The sequence below is a fragment of the Mesitornis unicolor genome, unplaced genomic scaffold (genome assembly GCF_000695765.1).
Source record: "Mesitornis unicolor isolate BGI_N332 unplaced genomic scaffold, ASM69576v1 scaffold24408, whole genome shotgun sequence".
NCBI classification, from domain to species: Eukaryota; Metazoa; Chordata; class Aves; order Mesitornithiformes; family Mesitornithidae; genus Mesitornis; species Mesitornis unicolor.
Window position 1 is genome coordinate 1,264 of NW_010204191.1, and position 20,929 is coordinate 22,192.

The following is a 20,929-nucleotide window of genomic DNA, read 5'->3' on the forward strand; positions in this document are numbered from 1 at the left end:
AATGCAGCCACATGAGAGCACACCTTCAGGGAAATTATGGGATATCTGGGAAGGGGAGAATTTTTTTCTCTAGAGATGTGGCATATGCAGTCACCACTCAGTTTGCTGCTTGGGTTCCTGGTGTACCCTAATGAGGTTGCTCACTAGGAAGAAAGGGGTCTTAAGCCCCCCAGGAGAGTTTTCCTCAGGAAAAAAATGAGAGCTTAAAGCAGAAAACCTCCATCCTAAGTTTTAAACAACAGTGGCTGTAGCCAGAGATTGGCTTTTACTGACACAAATTCCCAGCAACTTGGAGGAAGACCACCACCAGTTTGGTGGCACTGAGTGGGGTTGCTTTTGCTCTTTCTGGTCCACCAGTCTTTGCCACACGTTGGGTGATGCTCAGCCAGCTGCTGAGGGCAGCCGCGGGAGCACTTCATGTGTGACAGCAGCTGCAGAAACAAACGGACTTTGATGCTGCAGCCAGAGAGGGTTTCCTGCTGGGTGAAGTGCAGGGCAGTTTACTGAGAGCACTGAGCACTCGTTTCATTCTTTGCAAAAGGGGCTTATCTGTAAAATAGTGATTTTAAAAATGCAGGTTCTGACTGAAAAAAGAGAAGGATAAAGACTAAATGGATGCTTTGGAACTTAAGGAAGATAAATTTCAGCTTAGACTGCTGCCGAAACAACTGTAACTGTTGCCAGCTATACACAGGTACTGGAGTTAGTTCTGCACCAGCTCACCTTCAAACCAGTGGACTGGGAGGCAGAAATGAGCTAGCTGAGGAAGATCACTGGTGGAGAAATTTCCAGTGGAAGTGATTTTTGATTTGCCTTTTGCTTTCTTTAATCAAGAATAACAGAGAGCATCCCTGCTATCCCTAGCAGCTTCTCCCAGCTTCCACTTTCTATGCCAGCATGTTTTTTTTTTTTTTAAAGAGAGTAAGGAAATTGTGATGTATTGTGCTATCCCTGAAGAACTCTCTATACCAGCAAGCGTAATGCAGAGATCACCAGAGTCTACATGTGGCTGTGCAGAACATGCTGCAGTGCTTGCACAGCCAGCTCACCTCTGTGGGTACAAACTTTTTCTGCAAAGAATGAAATGAGTGCTCGGTGCTCTCAGTAAACTGCCCTGCACTTCACCCAGCAGGAAACCCTCTCTGGCTGCAGCATCAAAGTCCGTTTGTTTCTGCAGCTGCTGTCACACATGAAGTGCTCCCGCGGCTGCCCTCAGCAGCTGGCTGAGCATCACCCAACATGGGGCAAAGACTGATGGACAAGAAAGAGCAAAAGCAACCCCACTCAGTGCCACCAAACTGGTGGTGTTCTTCCTCCAAGTTGCTGGGAATTTGTGTCAGAAAAAAACATTCCCTGGCTACAGCCACTGTTGCCTAAAACTCGGGGTGAATGTTACCTGCTTTAAGGTCAAATTTTTAAAAGGAAAACTCTCCTGAGGGACTTTTCTTCCTAGTGAGCTAACTCAGAATACACCAGGAATTCGGTTGATGAGACAAAATAATTGAATGAGCTATTTGGAAGCACCTGGAAGATAACAACATGACTTTATCACAAACCACTTGTGCCCAACTCATTTATGTGCCTTCTTTGACAGCATAAGTGGCCTCATGTCCAGGGGAAACTGCAGCTGTGAGGTGCTGACCTTAAGGTTTCTAATGCACCTCACCCTGAGTCATGTAAGCTGAAGATGATACCCTAGCAAAACACAACATGACTGAGGTTATCTGAAGGGCATGCATCTAGCTGAAGAAAATCTATTGTCTTATATACTGTTTTTGTTCAGTGACTTGCCCTCAGATTGGGATGTTTACAGTGGGATCCTGGGGGCATCTGTCTGAGGCTCACTAAGAGCCATTATTTTCAGTGAAGCCTATAGAGAGGGTGCAGCTGCAGGAATTCAGGTGATGGTAAGCACAGATTTGGCTAAGGGCCTGGGCTGTGAGAGTTCTGGAAGATGAAGCTAAAGCTGAAAAGTCTGGTCTTGGAAAAGCCCAGAAACAGTCTGAAATCACCAGTGCTGCTTATGCCTCTCACTGACTGCTTTAGTTGTTTATAGGGGGAGAAAAAGTGTAACCAGCAGGCTTTTGGCTAAGTCACAGTAAGTCAGGAAGTAGCCTGGAGTTACTGTAGACAAACAACGGGATGAATCAGTACTATTGATGCTCTTGTAGAAATGGCAAATCCTGTTTCAGCATGTGCAAATTAGAGAAGGTGTCAGAAAAAGTAAATTATTTCTCCCAGTGAAGTCTCAGTGATTGGTTCAGCTTGCAGCACTTCACTTTATGAACAGTGTGGGTAAACTTGGAAGAGTCTCCAGTGAAACAAGAATAACAGTAATTAGACATCTGGAAAATGACTGCATATGAAAACTTGAAGGAAAATTATCTATTTTGTCTAGAAAGCAGTGAGAACATATGTAAGCCTGTAAAAGAGGTTGTTAATGAAGTTCATAGCTCAACAGGCAGGAAATAAATTTTGCTCAGTTATAGGATGTGTGGTAAAGCAATGAAAGTGAAAGTTATTTGACTTGTTTAAAAAACCCTCAAACACCCAGCTATATATATTTCAGGCTGGTCTGTGTATTCTTGATCCTGTGGTAGATTAGAGCAGAAGGAGAAGCCATATAGGGGTGAAGCTAAAGAACATCCCTTCCAGGCTAGCAACTCTGTATTTTGCAGATTTCCTTTTGCAGCATTATACTGCTGTGGACCTCACAGAGAGAAGATTAAAATAGTGACATTGAAAAAAAACCAAGACAAACACAGAAGATGAAGGAACAAGGCATAGTGAGAGAAAAATAGCCTGGGGAGGATTATGGGGATGCTCTTGAAGCTCTAGCATGCTTGCCTGATGGAAAACTAAGCCAACCAGGACAGGTGACGGACCCAGATCTCCCAAGCTGCCTGGAGCAGGAGTCCAGCTATTTGCAGAGCCAGAAGTCTGGAAGCAGTGGTGCTTTCAGGGCACCTAGCCAGTGCATGCCAAGTCCCAAGGTGGGTGCTACCTGGGAGCAGCAGCGGTGCAACCTGCACGTCCTATATAGCAGGTATTCCAAAGGCAGCCCTTAGATGTGGCAGAGCACAAGCCGTTAGGTAGAGTCACAGTAAAGTCAGTGCAAAGTTTGTAATAACAGGGTTTCCACCCTCTTCTGTGTTACAGACCCTGGCAAAACTGGCCTGTGGGTTAAACAAGCCCAACCGCCAGACACTGGTATCTTCACGATTTGTCCCACAGCTCTTCAGCCAACTGCCTGTCAGCAGTATGTAAGTACTGGGGAGCTTGCCTGCCTTTGTGCAGCTTGGGGCACAGGCTGAGCTGCGCCGTGGCAGGAGCATGTATTTGAAATGTGAGTGCTGTGCTTCCGCAATCCAGGCTTTTACAGGAAGAGTGCCCTGTTTGTCTTCATCGCTGTGGTATTTGCTCCTGTTGGTTTGTCACCATTGCTTGCATGAGCAGAACTAAAGTGACTCAGGGGTAAAAAACTATTCCTGGCCATCTCAACAGAGAGCAATTTGATGCTATTCAATAGCAGCCAGCAAAGGCTTTCAGCTTCCACAGTAACTGCTCATCAATGCTTGTAAGAAATGTAAAGGAAATTCTGCCAGTAATCTCGCAGCGGTGTGTGACAGTTCAGGAGAAGCTGCAGCCTGCCAGTGAAAGGACTGCAATGGAGGAGCCCACTAGCACCCTGTGAGCAGCCTTTCCCTGGGTAGAGCTGTGCTCAAGATGACTACTGGGGTGCATAGGTGTAAGCTGGGGGCAAGGAGGCCATAGCTGTGCTCCCAGAGAGCAGCTATGTGGTTTGGTTTTGAACATCTGCACTGTGCACAAGTACTTTAGCTGATGTGGGGAAGAGTTACCAGCATGGCTGCTCCAGAGGAATGGATGCCTGGTCCTGCTCTCCAGACCTGCACAGCTGCTCTCTGCCTTCAGTGTCTCGCTAGGGATGGAGCGGGGGAGTGTGGGGAAGGGTCCTGTCTGTGTAGGAGGAAGCAGGGAGTGTGTGAGGTGTTCTTTAGATCATGGTTTGGGATCACATTTTGAAGATGGAGCTGAGGGAGAGGCATTGAAACTCTGAGAAACACTGAAAAGAGCCAAGGAGCAACTTCAACTCTTATATGTCCTCCTACTATGAGCAGAAGAGCTGTTACATACCACCAAGTGCTCCCTTTTGTCCTTCTATTTTCTGACTGTTTCTAGCACACCTTAACTAGGGGCAGCTGCTGCATAAAAGCTTGGCATAATCTCCACAAGATGCTTCTCCGGTTTTCTTTCTTCCTCTGTCATAGCCGTAACCTGGGAGGCAAGCTTGGCACTGCCATCACAGAGATCCTGGGAGTAGAGTACATCGGGGAGCTGACACGGTTCAGTGAGACAGAGCTCCAGACTCACTTTGGAGACAAAACTGGGTAACAATAAACCACTTGCCATAACTTGGCTCTTAGCAGGAACTGAGACTTTCTTTTGGTGACAGGTTGTTCTGCTGTGATTAGGAGTGTTGGAGGGTAAAACTTCAGTGACATCTTTGGGAAGCATTGGTCTGGCAGGCTCACAAATGGGTTTCCAGTCTCAAGTGCCCCCAGGCACCCTCCCCAGGATAAGATTTTGCCCATCAGACAGCTCCTTTGCCTTCCTCTACAGTGTCTAAGGATGGGGCCAAGCTGTGGAAGGGCTCCCTGCAGGCTGGGAAGCAGGCAGGCTTGACAGTCTCATTACAGAGGAAATTACAAGGCTGGACTGGAGCCTGAAACACCACTTCTGGGCCCAGAGCAGCAGTTGGGGTGCCCTGCAGACTGGTGAACTGTTGCCACTTCAGGAGAACAGGCAGAGGAGTTATGCTGACAGGCAGTTGTGGTCTGAAGAGAGCCTGCCTGTTCAGCTGTGGCTGCAACTGCAGAGCTGGGGATGAGAGGGAGAGTTACAGCTTGTGCAGAGCTGAAAGCATGGCTCAGCAGAAGGTTGCCTTGCTGCCTAGCAATGCCTGCGTGCCTGTCTGAGGGCAGGGAGGGAGGCAGTGCAGCACTGCCTAACACTGGTGCCGAGGCTGAATGCCAGCACAAGGGCTGTGACAGCTGCCTGGACTCTGGGCAGCAAATTATTATCTACTGGCACCTGCAGGAACACTGCAGTGAGTGTCCCTGGGCTTATAGGTTCCTATAAAGGCTGTGTGGCTGCCTTCACCTCATGCTTCTGTGGCTTTCAGGTCCTGGCTCTATGACTTGTGCAGAGGAATCGAAGAGGAACCTGTCAAAAACCGATCCCTGCCCCAGTCCATTGGCTGCAGCAAGAACTTCCCTGGGAGGACAGCCCTGGCCACGCAGAAAGAGGTGCGGGAAGCCTACAGCTAGTACAAGGCTTGGCCTTTACACTGGAGAGTGTGAGAACACTAAAAGCTGAGACTAACTTGCAAAACTGCTGCTTTTCTGTGTCACTGTGCCCTGAAACTGAGCCTAGAAGCTTGATGGGAGGTGGTGGTTTGGGCCCAGAAATTAGGGAAATCCCCGTTGACAAACTGCCCAAAGAAGTCCAACCTTGTTGTGATTTCCACATGCAAAATGTGCTGGTGCTGTTCAAAAGGTATTCATGGTGCCAAGAGTCAAGTGCTTGATTTCTTCAGGACTGTTCCAGATATGGGTCCCTGTGGTAGTCTGTGTCTGTTCCAGTCTGATCCCCCTCCAGCATTCCCCGATGCATGGAGCGTTGCTCTGGCCTGGTGGCAGTGCTGCAAGCAGAAGCCCAACCTGTCCATTACTGCTGTTTTGTCCAGGTGCAACACTGGCTCCTGCAGCTGGCCTTGGAGCTGGAATCCAGACTGATCAAGGACAGGAGCCAGGTAAGGAGGAAGCCATGCAGCACATCTGCACCATGAGCTGTTTACAGGAGGCTGAGGATGGTGTGTGGTGGGGGAGGAATCTACTCACCCTCAGATGTGTGCTGAGGTGCCCGGAGCGAAAGGGTGTGCAGGAGCCTGCTCAGGAAGGATGGCTTTCCCCCAGGATGCTGCAGGGCTAAGGACCGTCCTTGTCCTGTGCTTTAGGATGCAGGGACCTGAAAGCCACTGTGCCTTCATCCTGGTGCATTGCTGCTCTCTTGCAAGACCTTTGCTGATGCAGCTCTTGCTGTGCTGTGGGCTGTGAGAGGAAGCAGTTGCTCAGATCCTAGTGGCAGACTGCAGGCCCAGGTGAGATTAATCTGCTAGCTTCATCACTGCAGAAGGGGCAAGAAAAGGTGTGCAGCTGCCTTTGGAGGGAAGCAAGGACTAACTGCTTCCCATCCTGTGTGGCACAGCTGTACAAGCACTTGCTGTCCTGTATGTCATCCCTTGGAGATCAGGCCAGGCAGGACAAGCTTCCATCTGTCACACGACATCATCAGGAGGTGGTAGCTGATAGCACGGCGTTCTGGGCAGCGAGACGGTCTTCTTGACCCTTCCTGTTCTTTCCTGCAGGTGTTGCTTAAAACTCAGCTACCCCTTTTTTCTCTGCAGAACAACCGAGTGGCCAAGCAGCTGATGGTGGCCATCCGCATGCAGGGGGACACCCGGGTGTCACGCTTTTGTGCTCTGACCCGCTATGATGCCCAGAAGATGTGCAATGATGCCTTTGCCCTCATACAAAACTGCAATGTGGCTGGGGCTCACCAGGCAGCCTGGTGAGTGTGGGAAGAGGTGGTTCACGTCCCTGTCAGGGGTTGTTCTGCTACAGGAGGTGCAGGATGAGCCAGGGACCTGACAGAAAGGAATGAGAGTGTTATGCTGACTGTCAGGAAAAGTGATCCCCAGCACATGCTTGTTAGCGCTAGGACAGCTGTGATAGCCTGGCCTCTTCTGGATGCACATCTGGTGAGACACTGCTGTACTTGGAGCTGGTAATTGCTACTGGCAGGGGGGTGTCCAGCTGGAGTGAGGCTGTCCTTGCCCTGCTGGGCTGGAAAAGCTAGCGAGGCCTTGCTTTTCTCTCCTCCTAAGGACAAAGGTGCTTTCTGGGAGGAGGCCATTGGGACAGGAAGGAACATTAAGGTGCGCACAGCTCTCATATTCAGCGTTCCTTCCTTCCCTCCTCCTGCTCTGCAGTGAAGGCTGAGGCATAGTTAAGGCAAGAAGGTCCTGTCTGTCAGGCTCCAACAAGGCTGCTGCTCCCTTAAGGCCCTCTCCCCTTGCCTGGGAGTCTCAGAGCAGCTCTGGCCTGTGGAGGACTGAAAGTCCAGGCTGGCAGTTGGCTGCCTCTGCTCCAGCGCCCTTTCCTTTGGGAAATGCTGTTCTGGGAAGAGACTTTCTGCCCTGCTCAATGCACCCTGCTAGGTCTGTGAGACTGTTCTGAAGGTAGCAATACTAACATTTTGTCAGAAGAAACATCTCTCCCAGCCCTTGCTGCAGTTCCTCTGTCCTTGAACTTTTTATGTTGCTTTAAGTTTTACCTCACAAGACTTTTTGCTTCCCAGGCTGGTGTCTGAGCTGATGTTGGTCTGTCCTTTGCAGGTCTCCACCACTCATATTGGTGCTTCTTTCAGCAAGCAAATTCTCAGAGCCTGCCACGCTCCTCTCTGCAGGCATTGCCACCTTCCTGACAAGTGAGACCCAGCCTGACGGCACTGCCACCACCAGCCAAAACACATCTTCTTGGAGGGCCAAGGTGAAGTTCTTCAGGAGCCCAAGGAAAGAGCTTAGGCAGAAGCCGGCTAATGCTATTGAGTCTTTCTTCCAAAAGGCAACAGAAAGGCAGCAGTCACAGATGGCAGCAGCAACCAGGCTGCCCGCTGCTGCCACTGTGGAGTCACCTGTGCCCAGCTCCCCAAAGCACCAAGAAAGAGATGGCGTTGGACTTGCCTCGGTGTGGTGTGAGCTGGAGTCCCCTGTGAAGCAGAGTCCCAGAGATGGGAGCCCTACTTCTCCTTGCAAGAGGCTTCCCTGTGAGAAGTCACTGTCTGATGCTACACAAACACCCTCAACTCCACCCAGCTCCAGGACGCTTCTGAAATTAGAGCCAGCTATGGAGGGAAATGAGCAGAATTTGCCACCTTCTCCTGAGCTTGCCCTACTCCCTCCTGCCTCACCAGGGGACCAGCAGTGCTGTGAGAAGTGCGGCCAGCTTGTGCTGGTGTGGGAGTTCCCAGAGCATATGGACTACCACTTTGCTCTGGAGCTCCAAAGCTCCTTCCTGGAGCCCAGTGCTCCCATGGCTCCAGCAGCAGCTCCCAGCCCAAAGGCTGCAGCTTCCAGGTCTCCTGCCAAGGCAAAGAAGCAGCCCAAGACTCCAGCAGGATCTAGTGCAAAACGACCCAGAGAAGGTGTGACAAGAACTTTAGATTTTTTCTTTAAGCGCTTACCTCCTTAACTCCCAGTCACACTCGGAGTTTTTAGATAATCAGTATTTTTAAGGTATCTGTTCTTAAAAAAGCAGTGTTTTTTAAATCTGGTTAGATGTTTTTATACTGCAAGTCAGGTTTTAATCCAGAAAAGTCTAATAAATTATCTCTAGCCCAAGCCTAAGAGGAACTGAAACTTGTGACTTGTGTAGTGCTGGATGTATCCAGTTTAGCTGGTGGCAGCTAGCTTGCCTCTGCCTGCTTGATGCTACCAGAAGCTGCATTGTACTCTCCTCTACACCTCCTGCATAGGCATTTCCATAGCATCACTGGTTCTACTGCTTTCTGTTCCTACTGTAAAAGCAGGCAATGTAAATGTAGTGGCTTACCCCAGGGCATCCCCAAACCCCTACCCAGCTACTTAGTATGAAGCCTTCACCTCATGGTGGTTCTCCTCTGGCTGCAGTTGCAGGCCTTGCCCTTACTGATAACTTATCAGCCCTGTGGTTCTTTCTCCCCGCTGCACCTGGAAGACACTTATTTTTGTTCTAGATAGTGTGGCAATTCCCTTTGTGTAGCAAGCCATTGCCTGATGCTTATTGCCAGCTCTGAAACGCACAAGAAAGACTGCTCCTGTCAAGTAAGATTGAGGGAAGGTGGAGCTGCACAGGCATACTTTTTGATGGGCTTTTTGAAATCTTGGCACCTGTTTCTGATAGTTGCTATTGACACATAAGCAATCTATTGCTAGAGTCCTTCCCTTCCAGGGAAAGGAAACTTGCCAGAGTCACACAGCCCTCTCTGAAGCCTTTCCTCCATTACAGAAGTAGTGTAAAACCACATTTTTCCTCCTTCCCAGACTCTGGGTGATACTACATGCAACTCAGTGACAGGTATCTGTTTTGTTTGTGTGCTGCTGAATGACTCGTTCAGCTTTCTGGGCCACAGTTCACATCAGAGTGGCTGCTCCAGTGCTCCACAAATGGCACCAGAGCCAGCAAAGCAGAATATCATGGAGGGGACAAATGGGCACTGAGAGAGGGTAAGACTGGCTTGAGGGCAAGAGATGGGCCTGCTCTCTGCTGGCCAGCAGGGCTTGGCTCTGTACTACACTGCCAGCTGCCTGGTGCCTGCTGGCCTCTTCCAGGAGTGCTGCTGCCAATAATTTTGAACTGAGCACTTAGGGCAGGGGGGAGGATGGTGCCACGTCAAGGCACCACTGGGTGGGGTTTGGGAACACACTTTGCAGAGTGTTTCATCAGCTGCAGGCTTCCCCTCCCTAAGCAGGGAGTGGGAGCCTTTCAGGCAGCAGATAATGATGCAAAGTGCAGCTGTATTGCTTGTGCTATTTCCCCTTCTTTTCTGAACTGCACCATCCTACTTGCAGCTGTGGAGCTGCTCTGCTCCCAGCGGCCAGCCTGTGGTGAGGAGCCACTGTACTGCTGTCAGTGTGGGTCTAATACTTGACAACACAGCTGGGAGATTTCAGGAAGCACAAGCTCATTCTGGTGCGTGCCGCTCTGCTGGTAATCAGCAGAGGAAGGAATTAGAGTCACTCCCAATAATGACAGTCCTCACATTGTAAAGTGACAAGTTTCCCAAAAGTCCTCATGTAAAGAGAAATAGCAACCAGTCTGGCAGGGTTGCCTCACACCTGTGACGGTGACACGTCTCATTTCCTAAGTGTCTGGAAGGACCGGACTCAGCAGATGCCACCATCTGACACAAAAACAAGTTGAGAACAGGCAAATTCCTTCAGTGACACAAGTCACCTCCACAGGGAAGCCCTTCTGCCTCTGCTTGTCCCAAGGGACCTGTTCTCATGGAAAGAAGGCAGTCGCAACCCCCTTGATAATGTCAAAGCTATTTTAAAAACAAACCACCAGTTAGATGTGTGCCCTAGAAAGCATTCCTTTGATTAGGCTCTGGGGGAATTTGTGGCTGCAAGGAAGCACCTCAGCACATTCCACCCATGCCAGCCTGAAGTGCTGTGCTCAGGGTGACGTGGCTGCCCATCACCCCGGGCTGCACACACAGGCTCGCTCAGATAAGCCAGGAGCGCGCAGTTGTAAACAGAAGCGTGGGTGCATTCCTTCCCCGCCACAAGACGGTATTTATAGGGCTGAATGCAGGAAGCTCAGGAAGGGGTGAAGAGCAGCCATCTCCAACCCTGACCCAGCTTCAAGGGCAGCAGGGCAAGAGCCCAGCTCCACCCTCCCTCATGGTACAACTAACCCAGCAAGCTCAATAAAACATCTTTATTCTGTACATTTATATATAGATGCGTGAGGAACAGAGACAAGCCCCAGCATTAGAAAAATTCAAGACAACAAAACAGCAATTATGAAGAACATGGCACCAAGAACAGTCATGTCACAGCTGGCAGAGATGAGGTGAGACCAGTCATCAGCTATTTCAGAGGTCACAGCACCCCATGCCCGCTTTGGGGCAGAAAACACCAGGGCTGCTGCAAACAGCTGGAGTCCCCCCACCCCCATGCAGCTTTCTTTGTGAGCCACTAGCACCAAAGGGGAGAGCCTGCTGGCAGTTGGGCCTGTCCTTGTAGGCATGGTTGAAAGACCACATCACTGTATCACCCGGACCACTGCCAGGACAGGAAGAAAGAGTGATCCCGCCTGAGCAGCGACCCTGAGCCAGTCTCACTGCTGGGCTGATGGGGAAGCAGCAGATTTTCAGCTGGGTCAGTGTTTCCCCCAAAGGGACAGGTCACTCCTGTCACTGCTGAGCTGAGTTTGAATCCCTTCATTTCACCGGCTTCACCACACCTCAGTGTGCTCTTTGCAGGGTGCAGCTGCCACCTCCCCACTTGCTAGAGCCCAGCCCAGCCCAGCGGACAGAGTCGCTTTGCGACATCCACACACCAGCATGGCCACTCAGTCCTGCAGGCACTGCCCATGCCAGCAGCCCAGATGCAGAAGTTGCTCTCAGTATGGCAGAAGGGCTGTTTGGGCATCCAAGTGCTATCACAGGGCCTTGCCACCCTTCCCTTCAGTTGGGGTTGACTGAAGGCCTGTTGCTCACAGCAGACACATTTGGTCTAACAGTCAACAATAAAACCAAAAGCCTATGTACAGCTATACATCCCCTGCTGCACCCTCCAGGCTACATAGGGGAGCTGCACAACAGCGAGTGGGAGACGAATGTGCTCCACTCTTCATGCACAGAATCCTTGCTGGCAACATCAGCTTTCCTCTGACAACAAACCCCAGCGGCAAGTGAAAAAAAATAATTCTTCCTCCAGGAGAAACAGAAATAAAATCACACCACTGTCAAATCACATCTAAACAGAAGTCACCTGGTTTTGTGGTAGTAACACAGCCTGTCCTCCTCACACATTAAGGCAAGAGTGTGAGGAGCAAGCTGGGCTAGGGCCTGGAACAGCCCCACTAGGGAGCCCACCGCAACACCACTGCTGCCAACGTGCAGATGACGCTGTCAGCCGAACCTTCATGGAAATAACCTGCACACAACAGCACAGGCCCAGGCCCCACTCTGCTCCACAGAGCAGCCTCCGGCCCAGCTGCTTCAAGGAACAGATTCAAGTGCAGACTCTGCCTTCATGCCGTTACATCAGAAGGCTGTGAGACTCTGAGCAGCCACAGCTTCCCGGGAGTTGGAAAGCGGGATGCTGAAGGAGCGCGTACGTGTGAGTGGGGAACAGGACACTTGTCCAACAGTAAGACACTCAGATCAGAGTAATACAAAACCAACACACAAATGGACACACAGCAGATTAAAGCCAACCAAGATTAAAAGAGTTAAAAAGTGTCCTGAATGCATTTTGAGAGGTTAAACCAAGTGCCTGCTCTGGGTAGCAGGGCCTCTTCCATCCCCTGCCCACCGGGATGTGCTGCAGGATGATCCGAGAGAGGACTGTTATCAACCCAGTGCTCGGAGAGCAGAAATGGGACCAGATCTTGTGTCAGAGATGGAAAAACATCCCTTCACTGCTAGTTTTCAGGGGCTCTGCCCTTCCCAACCAGTAATTTTCAAACAGTAAACAAAGCCAGAACTTGCCTGCCCAGGTCTGCAGGTGCCTCTGATCTATTCTGAAGGAGGGCAGGGTAATGAAAGCTGCAGGCGATGTGGAGAACATGCTTAACTTGCCCCATGTACGGCACTGAACCCGAGAAACTCTCCCAGGCTCCATCTCACAGTGCACAGGAGGGACACTGATGCCAGAATGGGACAGCAGCAGCTCCAGGCATCACTCAAAGCCATGGGAGCTTCCATCCTTCTCCCCGGTTGCTGGTGAGTGGAGATCTCTCTGACCTAGTGGTAGTCAAAAGCTCAGCTGTCCAGGCCCCAGGGACTCCTCCAGGCCATTTTCTTTGGTGGTGATGGCTTGGAGGTCGGTGACATGCCCGATGCCTTTGGTGACTCCTTCCCGGAAAAGCAGCTTGGCTCCAATCTTCAAGTACTCAGGATGCTTGATGAACCTGAAACGGACGACTGCCTTCTCTCCTGTCCGCAGCTTGTCCTGAAGAGACAAAGGAAGGAGCTTAGACCCATCTACCACACCACTGCACGCAGGAGAGGTGCATGTGGATGCTAAGATGAGGCAAATGAGGAGGTTGCCTCCCTCAGACAGCACGGCTTGAGTTCTTCCCGTTATTGTACACATAGGGGGAGACAGGATGACACAAACTCTGGAGAATAGAGAGTTCACATTCCTTCACAGGCTTGCTGTAGTCCATCATGTGGTTCGTTTTGTGAGGAGGGAATTCTTTAACATGTTGAGAGGAAAATCAACAAAATGGGCAGGATAAAGGGGTGGAGTGTGCTCCTAGAAAGGGACACAGTGGCTCAAGATACCAGTAGCCCCTAGCCATGATGGAATCCCAACAAGCCCCACAGGGAGGTCCATCTTCCTCCCATTTACTCCCATGCCTACCTTTCCATGGATCTTCTCTACGATAGCAGTCTGTCGCACATTCCCCACATGCACTGTCACCTGAAACCCCTTCCGGAAAGTTGTGGCATGGAACAACAGCACGATCTCGGCTTCAAACACTGAGCAGATGGTGGGGTTCATTTCCGGGCTCACCATCACCATGCCCTGCACAACAACGCAAAGGTCAGACCTGTTAGGGCCAGTCCTCTTGCTTCTGAACAGCCCCCAAAACCACAAACACGTCTCACTCTGCAACTTGAGCCTGCATCCCATTCTCAGCCTTCTACTCATTCTACTTTATAGTCTGGCCATTTCCTCCCCTTCCAGCAAGTTCCGTGCAAACATCTCTAACTCATCCCCACTCTACCAATGGGGTATCTCCAGGGAAGCCTCCAGTCCTGCTCACTGGACCACTGAGCAACCTGGCAACAGCAGGACTCACCTTGCGCAGCAGGGAGCGGTCGAAGGGTCCGAGGGCCAGTGTGGCTGCCTGCCCAGCCCGCAACACACGGCAGGCCGAGCGGTTGCGTTGGATACTGCACACTTTCAGCCGGAGGAACTTCCCATCATCAGTGGGACCAACCACCAGGTTCTCCCCTTCTCGGCATATGCCACTGTCCAGGGCAGAAGAACAGAACAGAGTTTGTCAAGAGACAAGGAAGAAATTTCACCCTCCAAGATCAACCTGCACAAACTCTCCAGGGCCAAGGGGGTGAGCATCCTTGGGCTCTTACCCAGGACTGACTAACAGGGATACAAAGGTAGTGGGAAGAGGGATTTCCTACAGTAGAAGCACAAGCCACAGTGTCACTCCTAAGAATATCAGGTATCCCTCAGACAGGGGCCGTTCTGTCCCCAGCATTCTGCCACACTGCACTGTTTCTGCTGCAGAGACTGGACTTGATGCCAGTTCCGCATGGATGTGCTGGTAGCCAGACTGCTCGGTTCACTCTCAAACACTGAGAGACAGCTGCCTTCTCATGGGGTAGCACACAGTTAACCTCTGCTGGGATTGGAGGACTTGCCCTCTACATTTCCTCCCCCTGCACGAGGAGGGAAGAAAGCAATGCCTTGTGATCATGGCTAACATCTGCCGACTCTGGGTACCAGCATGCCTTCCTTCAGCATGCTACAGGTCACATTCCTAATCCAGCAACATTAAAGCAGGCTCCCTGCTTGCCACCACATGACCAATGGTCCGCTCACGGCACTTCCCAACACCCTGGAGGGTTTTACCCTCACTTGGCTCAGTCATCTGGCAGCATTCAGGACTGAGCCTCACACTGCTTCCATCTGCAGCAGGTGACTCCTGCGGGAACTCCAGCAACCATTCACCCTCACTCGTCTGCCTGGCCTCACTTACCTCGACAGAGTTCCTCCCACAACAGTCCCCACCTCTGGCACTGTATAAATTTCATCGACCTGCAGCAAGGCAAGAAGAATAAGCTGCTCAGACAGCTGTGAAATAGCACACCAGAATGAGGACAAGGTGCCTGCTCCTTGTGTGGAGGGAGGTAAACTCTCTGCTGGTCATCAGTCACCATCTCAGAGCTTTCACTAGCTCCCACTACCTTTCCATTAGAGGAACCTCTGCCTTTTAAGTGGCAACCGGAGAAGCAATACTATTCCTGAGATGGTCATCCCTTGCTTAGGACAGAGCTCAGCCTAACAGGATTTATTCAAGCAACGAGTTCTTTCTTTACATTAATGTCTCTCTATAGTCCCGGAGTTCACCACATCCCTCCCCACAGTGTCCACAACCCGCAAATGTTTGTCATGTCATGCAACGACTGCAGTACCAGACCTGGAAGCAAACTACCCTTACGTACCTGAAACTCTGTGAGTTGCTGCATTAGTTCTTCTTGCTCTTTACTGTTGGTCAGTGGGGGGAGGATGTTGAGGAAGACTTTTAAGAGATCCAGGTTCTCCCCAGAAACGCTGGACAATGTGAAGATTGGGGTGATACTGTCAGACACAAATAGATGGGGATAAGCAGAAGGCCAGAGGGCAGCTGCAGAAGGTGGCTGGGATTCTGAATCTACTAACCCCAGTAAGAGGACAGAGACTACAGTGATAAATGGCTATGGGCTAGGTACAACTCTGCAGTACCCCCTGCCTCAGTGGTTGGTTGAGGCACCAATCCCCTGACAACTCACACTTCTATCAGGGAGAAGTAACTCCAGGGCAGTCTTGGGCACCTTCTGCTCCCACAGCCCAGAAAAGGGGAGGGGAAAATACATTCCTGGAGAAAGCAAAGGTAGGAAACCTCATGAAGAGCTAAGATGTTCAAGACGTGGTTGCCTCCCCCCCGTGGTCGCCCTTCCCCAGCTACACATAGTAGCCCAGTCTGAATTGCCTGCTCTAGGGAGAAGAAAGGAATGGTCCCTCACTTGGGAGACTGTGCAAACTGCTGTGCTGCTGTAACAGCATCGTCATCTGAGTTCACAAGCAGGGGGAGTTTGTTGCAGCCTGGCTGCTTCAGGATGCGCTCCAGTTGCTTCACTGTCCGTTCCACGGTGGCTTTTGAACACAAGTCAACTTTGCTGATGACAATGAAGAAGGGGACTTTAAGGGCCATGGCCAAGCCCAAGTGCTCTCGCGTTGTGCCTGCTGCAGGAGACAAGTGAGAGTGTAGGTGTAGTAGCAGTCACCACTGTTGCTTGTTTATGGGATGGCTCTGTCTCCTGGCTATCCCACAGGCCCACCCTAGAGATTTCACCCTAACTATTTAGCTCATCAGGCAATGAAGCAGCAAAATTATTTTAAAAAACCCCAAACTTCAGTCCGGAAAAATAGAAACAGTCAAGAATTTTTGTGCCTGGTCTATTTGCTTCAGAAAGACACAGTAGTTTTCATTCTTGGGCTAGAGTTTACCAGAAAGCAGCCACAAAAATGTCAAGAAAAGATGTGGAAGAACTCCAGCTGCCCTTTCACAAGGCTTCAGGATATAGGCCTAAGAATATGTCAAAGCTGGATTTTTTGCCTCAAATTCCAAACAAAGCCTCTCTGTCCAGGGTACAGTTTAATGTGGTCTACAGCTAGTAAGAGGGCCCCAGCTCTGCTCCCCTCCCAGGCACTCATAGGCACTGGCTTAGTAGAGGCTTCCAGAACAACTGTTCCCAGTGAACAAGGACCCACTCCCCCCATTCTCCATTTCTCTTCACATATTGCTGTTAATTCATGCAGGCAGGGCAACACTCACCAATGCCAGTGTTGGCGCTAACCACCAGCATAGCAAAGTCCGGACAGTAGCTGGTGAGGCCAAAGATGGTTGTTTTCAGATACTTGTGGTGGCCAGCTAGATCAATAAAGGTGATCATTTTGGAAGAACTCTCACAGATCTCTTCTGCTGTTCGGGAATCACTGTAATTTACCACCTGAGGAACATAAGGACTCGGTAAGAGAAGGAGCCCCAGCAGACAAGTGAAGAAAACCCAGCTCTTATCTATCCACTTTGACTCAGAATCATTGAGGAGAGATCATTCACCATGGGTGCAAGAAGTGACATCTGTTGCAAATGGACAAGTAGCACTCAGGTTCAGGTAAAGGGACACAGAGCTGTGGCATCTCTCGTCTCCGATTTCCCACTCACGGTTGTAACAGGAGGGTAGTTCTATTCTCCTCCAACTTTCTGAGTTCAGCAGCCACCCTCTCACCTCTCCTTTGCTGTTGAAGCCAAGGATCTCAAAGCTGATGCTCGACGTTCTTCCCGACTGGATTTCATGGAGATGCCGGAAGAGGTTGAGACGTGCTCTGCCTCGCCCGTTGTCCAGCTCTCCTTGCGTTAGGACACCCAACAGGGTTGACTTCCCTGAGTCCACATTCCCCAGCACAGCTACTCGAAGGTCTAAGAACTACAGGAAGAACAGAGAAATCATGAAACTTAACTACTGCTGTGCTGGGTGTGCACTAACACCAGCAGCAGTGGAGATGTGCCTCAGAGAGCTCTCCTCCATGATGGACACTGTGCAGTGTCATCTTGCTTGCATTCTGCTCTTGCTCCCAGCAAACCACTGCCCAGGAGTTGTGATACACTCTCTCGAGTTGTGATGTGTCACATCAGGCTTTGATATCACAAAAAACGTCATTTGCTGCAGCAGGAACTCTAAATCCTTCCTTGCTTGCATACTGACCTGCACTAGAACTGTTCCCGTAGAAGTAATTTCTCACCTTTGATCCAGGCAATCTCCCCTACTGGTATCTGCCTCAACTGCAACCTTGGAAATGAAAAGCATTATCATCAAGCCTCCCTCTGGCAGCTCTTTAAAAGCATCTGCTCTGGGCCAACCTATGACAAAGTATCTCTAGGGTTTGGGCCCCCATCCCAAAAGGAAGTTTCTTGTATTATAAAGCCTCTAAGTCCCAGCAAGAGAGGACAGCCAAGTTGCAGGTCCCTACCTGCTGGTTGTCAGGCACCTTTCGGACAAGCACCTCAGTTATCTTCCTTGGAACGTCACTGTCGTAATCGACCTCCCTCTCCCGCAGCACCGTAATGTCAGCCCCAACTCTGCCACAAACACAAAAGGAAGGAGTGAGACACACACATGTACTCACCAGCTCTTGCACCTCTGAAATCTCATCTGGCAAAGTGAATGGGGTGAAAGCCTCCAGCTTCCAGCCAAAAGCCCCATAACTGCCTTCCTATTTCCAGAGTCTCATGATGAGGGAATTTCAGTTATAGAAGGGCTTTGTATAACAGAGCCACCGGCTTCTCAGGGGACTCCCGGGGCTGAGCCTCTCCACTGGAGGCTGTTTATGCCTGCAGGTCCTGTAGATGAAAGGAAGCACATACTTCTCTGCCATACGGCGCAGCGTCTTGAGCGAGGCACGCATCTCCTCCTCCGAGAGGCCCACCAGCAGCCCGTTGTCCTCCACGCCGATCTGATAGACGGCCTCACCTCGGCCTTCCTGGAGTCGCCACTTCATCTGTGTCACCAGGTGCTCAAAGCGGTATTGCGAGGGATTCACTAGCTTTAGCTGTTTAATGGAAGGGGTAGTTATAGTCACAGCCTGGATGCAGAGGGAATCCCAATGCCCAAGCCAACAACTCCCTAACGCAACACCATGAAGCAATGCCCCCAACTCTGATTCACCTCTAGAAAACACATCCCATGTTAGTGTTTGCACAGAAGCCATAGGACAGGTGAGAAGGGGTTTCATAAAGGTGCATGCATATTGTAGCAGAACTTTCCTGCATCTTGCCAATGGGATCTGTACACTGCCTGCTGTAGGGGAAAGACAGCACTGTGGGAATTACCTGTGGCACAGGAGCCAAATAAGTGCAAATGGCAGAACAGCCACAATAAAGTGACAAATGATCAGGGACACCTGCAGCTCTCTCACAGAAGGAAGATCTCAGGAAAAATATAGTGGGTCTCATCTCCTACACTAAAAATGAGTACTGAGATCAAACTCTTCCAGCTCAGAGTGAGTATTGCTAGGCAGAGAGACACAGAAGATGACTGATAGTTCCTTAGTACAGTGTCCACCTATCTGTCCCTTCCTTGGCCACATTCCCCATATACTGCCTTTGGTGAAGTTACTCACAGCAAAATAACCCTCTGGGAGGAAGACCTCCTTCTGCAACCTCAAGAAGCTCACCTTGTACTCGATGTTCCCATCTTCTGCCTGGTCAGAGAATGAAACAAGACAGAAAGGTTAGATGCTGTGCCAGCACGGACTTCCATAGGCATCAGCTGCCCAGATACTCTGCAGCTCGTGCTGACGGTTTCAGAGAGAAGAAGAATGGCAGAATTATACTGTGATAAGTCACAGTCTCTTCTGCTGTTCATTCCTACACTCAACTGGAACTTACTTTAGGTTTGTTTCTGCTGTTTGCATCCCACATTATGAAAACCAGAGGACAAAACTAGAGAGGGACACAGGGCGTAATACTGCTTTTGGGGGATTTTTTTACTGCCAGTAAATAATAGGGCCAGTCTAACAGTCACATGGAGAGAGTTCCAGTTTCAAAAAGGCACAGACCAGCAGATGATTAGAAGTCTCCCCCCTCACCCTTCCATGACCCACACTGCCATCCACAGCATCCCACTCCCACGCTATCCAGCAGCTTCCATCCACTCAGTGTGCACAGAAACAGGGCACTGGGAACAAAAGTTGCAGTCTCCTCTCCTGCCCACCAATATCCTCCCTCACTCTATTTCACTGGCTGCTTCTCATATCCTTACACATCTTCTCTTAGCAAGAAAGAAGGACTACAGACATAAGGAAGCAAGCTACTGACTTCTTTGCAGTACAGCAAGCTGGTCACTGGCTGCCAGTTCTGGAGAACTAGACCTGACTGTGACTGTCTGTGCACAACAGGAGAACTTTTCCAGTAAGGGCTGGACCCAGAATTGTTTGTCAGAGCCCAAACCAGAAAGGCCCAGGTACTCAGTATGCCCACTCCAACTACAACAGGCTCCAGCTTTCCAAAGGGAATGTATAGCCGATACTGAAGTAACTTTCCCACTGACTCCATCTGAGGACCTCTGAGAAAAGGCTGGAGCCTGCAGGAAGCCAAGTACTCTGGCAGACTAAACAGGGCTGCCAACACTAAGCACTTCCTTTTCCTCTGGACACCAATTTACATGTCAGGAGAGGCAACAGCCTTCTCCTTGCCTTCTAGCTCAGCTCCTAACCACAACGGTGCTTACAGTGGCAAACAGCCAACAAAGTTGGAAGTTCTGAACTGTCAGCTCAGCTCCAGGGCAGTGACACTATGCAGTGAGCAAAGCGTACTTGCAGAAGGTTTTCCTCTCTTACCATCTACGAGTTTTCCAGCTCTAAGAAAAACACCACATTCACATATTGCACTGTCCTCTAAATCAGGGGGTGGGTCTCTTTCAAGGCAGCTGAAACTAGAAAAGCAACAAGCCTAGACTTGCCACACCACTTACAGCACAGGGTACTCAGGGAAAGGAAGCTGTGCTGAAACCACAGGGGGCTGTCCTGCCTCCAGCTGACAGAAACAAAAACTGAACTGTGGCTGCAGGGGACGATCCTGCCCATGGAGACAATCTAGCGGTGGCAAAGCCGTTTTCCCTCCTTGCCAAGAGTCACAGCTCTGCCTTGTGGACGAATTGCTCCCTCTATGCACGGGCCCTCATATATTTTACAGAAAGCTCACTAAGCGGGGCCAAGCATCGACTCCAGGGCAATGTAATGCTCCCCACAGTGTCAGCCGTATTAGTGCTGTGCCAACCGCCTGAATTAACCAACATATCAGCTTACTATCAATGCCATTTTTTCCTGCTGCAATAGGCAAATGCCTCACACTCTGTCAGTACTGTCTGCATATCCATATAAAAAAACATTTGCCAAATTAGCTGGGAAATGGTCACTAGGACCTGCTGAGCAATGTCTATGACTCTGGCAGCTGGAAAGGGACTCACACACCTGATCGTCTCTCAGGGAGATGAACAGGATGAGAACAGGATGCTAAGGACTGCGAGTTGAGCAAAGCTTTGTTTCCGAAGCTGTTTATTTCCCAGACGGCAAAGCACCCACAGATGGACGCCAGGCAGCGAGATGCTACAGATGGCCAGGGCTTGGTGGACCACGCCGGGAGCTCGCTGGCACCGGGGCCACAAGCACTGCGTGCTGCCCCGTCAGATCCCCGAGGGGACACCCTGAGGTTGCCTCTCAGATCCGCTCGCCGGGCTGCCAGCCCGACCGCGCCAGAACTCTCGGCCGAGACTCTCCAGAAAC

The 20,929-nt window shown here is 50.5% G+C and overlaps 2 protein-coding genes across 2 annotated transcripts in view; one reads left to right on the forward strand and one right to left on the reverse strand.

Moving 5' to 3' along the window:
* POLH (polymerase (DNA directed), eta) overlaps positions 1-8,409 on the forward strand; it is a gene marked incomplete at its 5' end in the record, with an annotated part of 9,667 nt that extends 1,258 nt beyond the window's left edge. Inside the window, 6 exons of the mRNA XM_010190984.1 lie at positions 3,160-3,263; positions 4,290-4,409; positions 5,204-5,327; positions 5,768-5,833; positions 6,488-6,651; positions 7,478-8,409. Coding sequence (XP_010189286.1) covers positions 3,160-3,263; positions 4,290-4,409; positions 5,204-5,327; positions 5,768-5,833; positions 6,488-6,651; positions 7,478-8,333 — 1,434 coding nt within the window. The remainder of the gene's footprint in view (positions 1-3,159; positions 3,264-4,289; positions 4,410-5,203; positions 5,328-5,767; positions 5,834-6,487; positions 6,652-7,477) is intronic.
* A 4,108-nt stretch (positions 8,410-12,517) lies between these two features.
* GTPBP2 (GTP binding protein 2) lies at positions 12,518-18,841 on the reverse strand. The gene is made up of 11 exons (XM_010190983.1): positions 18,821-18,841; positions 18,012-18,196; positions 17,618-17,726; positions 16,876-17,073; positions 16,422-16,596; positions 15,610-15,829; positions 15,049-15,184; positions 14,583-14,641; positions 13,662-13,833; positions 13,220-13,384; positions 12,518-12,805 (listed from the first exon to the last, which is right to left on the reverse strand). The coding sequence occupies exons 2-11, from the start codon at positions 18,143-18,145 to the stop codon at positions 12,608-12,610; spliced, it is 1,566 nt and encodes a 521-aa protein (XP_010189285.1). The 5' UTR covers positions 18,146-18,196; positions 18,821-18,841; the 3' UTR covers positions 12,518-12,607.
* Between the last annotated feature and the right edge of the window lie 2,088 nt (positions 18,842-20,929).